The sequence below is a fragment of the Mesoplodon densirostris genome, chromosome 6 (genome assembly GCF_025265405.1).
Source record: "Mesoplodon densirostris isolate mMesDen1 chromosome 6, mMesDen1 primary haplotype, whole genome shotgun sequence".
Taxonomy (NCBI): domain Eukaryota; kingdom Metazoa; phylum Chordata; class Mammalia; order Artiodactyla; family Ziphiidae; genus Mesoplodon; species Mesoplodon densirostris.
The window spans coordinates 21576174-21583992 of record NC_082666.1 but is presented as its reverse complement, the minus strand read 5'-3'; the positions used below and the strand labels follow the sequence as shown (position 1 = coordinate 21583992).

The 7819-nt window shown below is 47.2% G+C and overlaps 1 protein-coding gene across 3 annotated transcripts in view; it reads right to left on the bottom strand.

The window, feature by feature from the left end:
* Window positions 1-2711: 2711 nt before the first annotated feature.
* UNC13B (unc-13 homolog B) overlaps window positions 2712-7819 on the bottom strand; it is a 220811-nt gene continuing 215703 nt past the window's right edge. For all 3 annotated transcript variants that reach the window (XM_060100767.1, XM_060100768.1, XM_060100769.1), the window contains 4 exons: window positions 7272-7419; window positions 4798-4890; window positions 4458-4617; window positions 2712-4293 (listed from right to left, as the gene is read on the bottom strand). In XM_060100767.1, the coding sequence (XP_059956750.1) occupies window positions 4008-4293; window positions 4458-4617; window positions 4798-4890; window positions 7272-7419 (687 nt within the window). In that variant the 3' untranslated portion in view covers window positions 2712-4007. The remainder of the gene's footprint in view (window positions 4294-4457; window positions 4618-4797; window positions 4891-7271; window positions 7420-7819) is intronic.

Below are 7819 nucleotides of genomic sequence, written 5' to 3'. Positions count from 1 at the left end.
AATGCACAAACTTTTTCTGCAAGGACTCTGACTGATACACTAGGAAAACAATAAATGGCATGTTATTCTTCTCCTTTGTTCTTACATTCATTCAATTTCCAGTATCTACAGTCCAGTCTCCTTCCTCTCCTCTAATCTGAATCTTCCCATACTTCCATGTCTACATGGCCTTCTAAGAAGTCTCTCTAAATACTTTATTACCTACAGAGCAATGCTGCTGTTACCATTATTATGCTGAATCTAGTGTGACATTAGCACTCTGTTGTCCTTGTAGTTCTAAGACTGTTTAGCTTTGTTAGTCTGACCTCCCTGGCAGGGCAATAAGCTCATTAGGGGTAGGAAACTTTAGCAATTATAATCTCCAAACAAACATATTTTAGCTTGAAAGAACCTTAGAGTTTACCTTGTCTAACCACCTTATTTTACAGATGGGAAGGTTCAGGCTCACATAGGGAAAGACTCTCTCACAGCTGTACAGTGGCAGACTTAAGTTCATCATCTAGGTTCTCCCTATTACTTCACCATGCTGTGATACTGGTTACTTAGTAGGCACTCAACATGCTGAAAACCTACTCTTAAATTCATACAAGGGTTTTTGTTTTGTTCAGTGCTAGGCTCCATGCCTAGAAGAGTACCTGGCACATATTATGCATTCAGCAAATATTTATTGATTTTGAACCCAGGACACAGCAAGACAAGTTCCTTGGAAGTTATCAGAGCTCAGAGGATCATTTGTAATAATGACAAGAATCCCTTATACATGTACAGTATAGTTTTCAAAGTGTTTTCACATTTAAATAAGCCCATTTGATCCCTCTGAAGTAAACATGGCAGGAATTCATAGTCCATTTAACAGATGCAAGCAACAGTCTCTGAAAAGTTAAAAGTCAAGGTCCCCTGAGAAGTATGTAGCTGAGCTGAGACTACTGTTCATGTTTTCTGACTCCCACTTCAATACCATCTTCACTACTCCATGTTGCTTCTTCAGCTTAGCCATTCTGCTTCAAGATATGCGAGGTTCATTCACGGAGCTAGTCCAAATATCCACAATGACTAGGTGAGTTATATACTTATGCCGATAGAAATGATTTTGCTTTTTAAAAAAATCCACTGTTAAAGGTACTTCTATTCTACTTCTGATTAGATACAGCCTGCAGAATACCCCCAACTCTCGATACTACAAGGCCTGTTATTTCCCACGGAGAGGAGGGTTACGATCTATGTGTTCTGAAGTGAAGAAGACGGCACTTTTGAGACATCACTTCTGGTACAGACCAGAGCCAGGCCCTTTTAAAACCAGCTGTTCAAAGAGAAACAACGCCTTGTGCTTGGCCTGATCCCACCAGAGAGGAGTTGGCACACGATTTCTTCAAGATCAAATGCACCAGGAAGCTAACTGCAGATATTTTGATTGAATTCTCTTATAAAAAACACTTTAATACAGATTTCACCCTGGGTTTTAGCTACTAGTATGATCTCTGATCCTAATCAGGGCATCACAGAAACCAAGGATAACCTAAACATATATAACATATATCCAACCTCTTTGGATTTCAGTTTCCATTAAGAGCTCAAAGTATTGGCACAGAAAATTACCAAAAGTCTTATATCAGGGATCACAAACTCAAGTGTCTACCACATACCAGGGAAATAATGTAAAGCCCAGAATGACAAAATAAGGAGTAATGGCGTCTATAATGAACTACAGAAAACTAGTTTGCTAGTTGCTTCTCAGCTCCAACCACCTGTCACTTTGGGGGAATGTCAGCTAAGATTTAATAGTTCTTCTGATTATTTCCTCAAAGGCTAGAAATACTCATTTTAAAAACGTAAAATCTGGTTTTAAAAAGTTAGCTACTGATTCAAATCTGCAAGCCTTTTGTAAGTTAGTCAGCCAGAGTTTGACTTTTCCTTATGAAATAGGTTTCTTGCTCCATATGACAGAGGAATGAGAGCAAACGTGCCACTTTCAAGTCAACTATGGTATAGGATTCATGGCTTCCCTCTCAGACAATCTGGATAGTGCTGGAAAAGCGGACAAAACTCCCTAATAGGAATGTACCTTAGCTGGAGGTTTTGGGGGTATCTGCTTTATGAGGTAACCAGATAAATGGATGCCCTCTGGGAAGTATTTGGGGGATAAAGATCCCCTTTGCTAGGTATCTGGGCAGGTAAGTCCTCTCTGGAATATCTAGGAAACCCGTATACTCGAGTATGGGGATGGGGAGTACTGGGAGAACAGTTAACAAGAAAGTATGAAGACGGACAGCTGTTGGGAAGTACACAGAGCGCTAGGAATGCGAGATAGTATGGGGGTACAGTCTCTCTTCGGTGTTGGGAGGGAAAAGGCGATACCTTCTCCTCGGGCGCCACCTTCGGGCGCCTCTTGCTCACCATCGCTCCGCAGCCACCGACTCCAGCAACCGCCATCTTAACGCACCTTTGTGCGCAGGTGCCCCGGAGCCACACGATCCGGCCAGAGTAGAGCCCCGCCTCCGGCCACGCCCCTCCTCCCCAAGCCCGCCTCCAGCCACGTTCCCTTTCTCAGGAATCTGCCCCCTCTCCCCCCGCGGTTTGAAGCTCCACCACTTGGGGGTGGGCGGTGGCGGGTGGAGAGCAGGAAGGGACCACTTGTCTAAAACCTATCATTATATAAGGAAGTCATTTCTACAGCTTTCCACACTTTAACAGAATTATCAGACCCCAAAGGCTGCTATAAGATAATTTATTACAGACTAGCCAATAATCTCTTGTAACAATGGCACGTACAATAATTTAAAACAGCAAAGATTCCTAGTTTCTTATTTCATGTAATGGCCAATGGACAATGCAGAGTCCTCAGGAAGTCCAAGAGGCTGCTACTGAGGTTATCGAAGGCCCTTCTCTGAGCAAGGGGCCTGGGAAGTCCACATGACCCTCTGGAAAATGTTTGTCTCTGACCTCCCAGGGAGTGTTGAGGCCCCCCCTTCATCCAGCCGGTACAGAGGGATCACAGTCCAAGTTCCTTCCGTAGGGTTGAACATCTATGAGGGGAACTGCAGCTGACCTAGATGAAAGGGAGTGAGGACAAAGGCTGGATTCTTTCTGCAAGGGGGAGGACCGCCAGAAGGCAGTGGCCATAGGTGAAGAGGACTCTTTCTAGATTGATTTCCACAACTTTTGGCTTTGTTCAGGGCTTTTTCACGAAGAAAATACAGTCCTCTCTCCTGGATCCTTCAACTAGCTCTCAGGTGCATACACTTAAGAAGAGCTTCTCATGTCCTGAAGCATCACTCCTCTTCCTAAAGGAGTGAGGTAGGGGGACTCCTGGGCAGGTGGCCCCTGGTGCTTGGGTTCCAAAGAAATTCTGCTCAGGGCTCTGAAGCACCATGGGAACCTGATTCTACTCATGACAGATAATCTGGGCAAGGGATTAGCAGAGCTCATTTCTGAAAGGTTTCTGGTTCAGTTTCAATGCCTTGTACTCACTTGAGCTACTCTACACCAGTAGATTCTGCTCAAGGGACAGGCTGAATTCTATTCTGTGTGCTCCTGCCCTGGCCATACTCCAATCCAGACCACAGGGCTCAGCAATACCTGTAGACTCAAATGATTACTTACCTAATTAGGCATAAGCTCCAGGCCCTCTAAACTTGTTCTTCTAATGATTGGTATGTACGGATCTAACTGGATAAGGTGTGGTATGGAGAGGGGTAGAGAAGGGGTGTGGGAGTGGAAGAACCTCTGCCAAGAATGGCTGACACTCTCAGAAACGTCTGCCCCTCTGTGGAAAATCTCGCTGCCTGGTAACCCCCACAGCCCAGCTCTCAGCATCACAGACCTGCTGGTCAGGGACTCATGACCCTTTCTGTGCAAAGCCATACTCACACCACCCCAAACTTTTCCTTAAATGTCCTTAACGGAATGAGTCAGCCTCTTGACTACGAGGACCCTAAGATACACAGTAACTCCCATTAGCCCTGACTTGTGGAACTGGTGCCACCTGGTTGGCACAGAAGCCTAGGTGCTCAGCTCCCCTCCTCCACGGAACGAGACTCCAATTTGAGCTTCACGAACTCTCGGGCCACTTCGTCATTGCTCCTCTGAGACAGAATCCGGAGAATGGTCATGCCTGTGTCATCCATGTGGATCTTCCGGCCCAAGGGGCACCAACAGGCACAGCTGCCCTTGGCTGCCACTTCCCTCAGAGGCATCACAGCCAGCCCCAGAACACGATCCTCCCGGGCAAAGCAGTAATCCTTCACACATATTTGCAACTCATAGGCTTCTGGCCCCTCTTCATTTCCCAGGAGGCTGTGAGCACAGGGTAGATGGAAGGTGGGAGACCAGAGCTGAGGGCGTCCTCAAGTGAATTCACCCCAGCTGCCATCCAGCCCATCCCTTCTCTCCCCTCTCAATTCTTACCCCCCAGATCACCCCCATCCCAGAGTCCTTCAGGCCCCCATCCCATAACTTACAAGTGAAATGTCTCATTGTACTTGGGGGCCCAGTTGTTGCTTTTTGACTTGGTTGTGAACTTCCTCTTCTTATCACTTTGGTGAGGGCCAACCATGGTTACTTCCACAAAGGGCCGGAACATACCGGCTGTCTGCCACTTGAGGTCATTGGCAGCCACCACTGCACAAACATGGGAAACCTGTGAGAGATCCCATCAAGCATTCCCAGTTCTTGAGCCCCGGGTGGCATTCCCCTTGGAGGAGGGCTAAGCTGAAAGGCTGGGATAAGCAGTCCCTGCCTTTGACTGATGAGGCCACTGGGCAAGAAAAGGTCTGAGGTCTGTAAGTCCATACCACTCACCTTTCACTGTGACCTTGTGCTCCCCAGTTCCAGGATGTGTAAACAAGTCCACCTGAATAGAGACTTCTCCCACAGGATCATCCACACCGGACCCTGAGGGACAGACGGACAGATGATTCCCCCATTGGAGAACTTTAAGACTTTAGGCCTAATTATTCTGGGTAAAACCGTGGATTTGGGAGGCTACTATCCTACATCCTAAAGCAAGAAGTAATCACCCACAGAAGCTATGGGGAAGTAAGTAATGGGAGAAGGAAAAGAACGGGGATAAAGAATGAGACTATGTATTAAAATACAAATCAGGTGGACAACATCTTAGGCGAAACATCTTCCAAAACTGCACCTGGAATCTCTCAGGTTCCCCAAACCTCTTCTAGCCTGCAGAATTTTTCATTGAAAGATGCTGGGAAAGGACCTGTATTTCTGTCTGAGAATTATGTCCACCCCATGGTGTCTCAGCAGAACAATGCGGGTCCCATCTAGCCAAAAGCAGCACCTTCCCACCGGCGGAGGCCCCTTCTTGGGAGGCTGCCCCGTACAGAATGACTTTTTCCTACTCAAACCTGGAGCTCTCTGCAAACAGCTCCCCAGTCCCTCTGGCCAATTTTCAGCCTCCCCTCTGTAGAGGCCTCACTCTATTTTGGGAAAACACCAGTACCCTACACCCCAGATAAAACTTCTTTGTCCTTAGATGGAGGGGTGGGGGAATTCTGAGGACAGCTATTGTTAACCCTGTCTCAGACTGTAGGAATACACTGCCCATCTCTGAAACTTGGGATAGAGTCTCTGAAACTTGGGATAGAGCCTCTGAACTTTGACACCTGGTTCCCCCAGCCCCAACATAAGCAGCTCATTCTAGTTCACAGGGGACAGTGTTAGCCCATATTAGATTCACATCTGCATGGTATATAACGTACCCTTTTCCGGCTGAATGTCCTCATTAGCAGTAAACCTAATACCTTTCCCATCATGCACTGAGGGAGGACAGGCAAGTCAAGAGGTAGCAGCAGTAGGACAGAGAAAGAAGAACCAGTTAGAGGTCTAAGGAGTTAACAGCAATTCAGGGCAGCTCTACACATATTCTGAGGGAGCACAGAGATGGGGTAGGGTGGAGAGAGAGGTCAAAGAACTGGGGTCAATGCTCGAATGTTCCAAATTATACTTAACAGTTTGAAGATCAACCAAATCATGGACAGAAGCAGTAGAACATACAGAGAGAAGGTTTCTGAGACCCACAGGGCACAAAAGAGAAAGTCGTAGGCTCTAATTTCCTAGGCCTTTAAATGATAAAGCAGTGGGTAGAAAACGTACACTCACAGTTGCATCCTCCCTGCAGTCGCCACCCCTGCCTGCAGTTACTTCATGTGTGCCCATTCCAGTCTCTCCTCATCTTTATATCTAGCTTAAAGCTCAATGTTTCCAAAAGGCCTTTTGGATTAACTCCTATCCTCCCTGATGTTACAGGCGTTTACATGTACTCAGCTCTGTGAAAGATCCCCGTCTCCTTGAGCAAGGCTCATAACTTCTTTTGCTCTGTTTTCTTCTCACTCTGGACTTGAAATAAGAACATACGTGGAAAATGGAGCAGTACTGCAGGTCCCTTGTATTTTTCACCTTCCATCAACTCTATTCTAACTGCTTAGATCCCTCTTCCCCTCTGGGTCAGCTCTGTGCTCCAGATCCACAGCTCAGTAAGGCCTAAGCCTTCCCACTCCCCACTCCACCAGGTTCACTCCTCCAGGCAGCATGCCCAGGTCTCCCTGGAAGGAGCAGCAACAACTGCGCCTTGAAGGTCCTTTCCAGGAGGACCTTCCCAGGGTGAGGGTCAGAATTTCAGTCTGAGCCATGTCTAGGCAGATGTGTTTTGTTATGAATGGGCCTGCCTAGAGGCAGGGAGGGGTTCTGAGAACTGGAAGTCACTGGGAGAAAATCAGCTGCCTGGGTTCCCTGTGCACTAGCATCACCCATGAGGCCGGAGTCTCAGCTCTGCAGAGCCCCATGATCCGCACCCTCCCTTCAACTGCTCCCGTGGTTTGCCTCTCTTAGTCTTCTCCTCACCCACACTGGAGAATCTGGAAAGTCTTTTGCTTTCTCTCCCCTGGACAGCTTCTAACTTAGGCTCCCAAAGCTATGAGTCTTCATGAGTGTCTCAACCACTCATTCTCAAGGCTTCCTCACAGATTTTTCCTACCAAACAGGGTATACTCCTTGAGCTCAACACACATGCACTAGCCAGATGATGTCTGGCAAAAGAAAGCTCAGGCACATTTCCCAGGTCTCTGTGATTCTCCTATCTGGTATGAGTGTGGGTTGGGGGTAAGTACTGTGATCCATCAAGAAATCCTGGTGTCTGAGTTCGAAGGGCTTTCTGAAGAAGTACTTGGATCCTCCCTGAGGGCTACAGGATACTGACTCCCTAGGGACAGAGAGGGATCAGGAAGGGGAGGTGGGGACCCAAAGCCCTTAGGCCTTACCCTGGGCAATCTGTGAGCGCACAAAGGTCTTGATGAGTGTGTCTGTGGTCTGTGTGTACAGAGACAGGGCATAGCGTAGGGACTGCAGATGTGGGCTCTTCTCCAGGAAGGTCTTCTTCAGCCCATTGCCTCCTGCATGAAAGTATTGCTGAAAGACAAGAATAACTGCTAACTGCTACTGCTTCATCCCCTTACAGAGAGACAGCTCTCCAACAACGTAACTCAGAGAAATGACACCTGAGCAGAGGCTCAGCGAAGATGCTGGAAGAGGATGGTGAGCCATTCAATAAACAACAATATCAGGAATACCACACAGAGCCAGAGTCATAGTCTCTCAGGTGAAGAGTATTATTTGAATATCTGGCAGGAGTGGTAAAGGATGGCCATGTTTCTGGACGTGATGCTTGAAGGATGAATCTATCTGGACAAAGATATGTGACAGAAGCATTTCAGGAAGAGAGTAGTCAGAAGTGTTGCTTTACCCGTGGGAACCCTTAGAGCACTTTATATACCTATGACATACCTCTCCGAAGTGCCCTAAATCACAG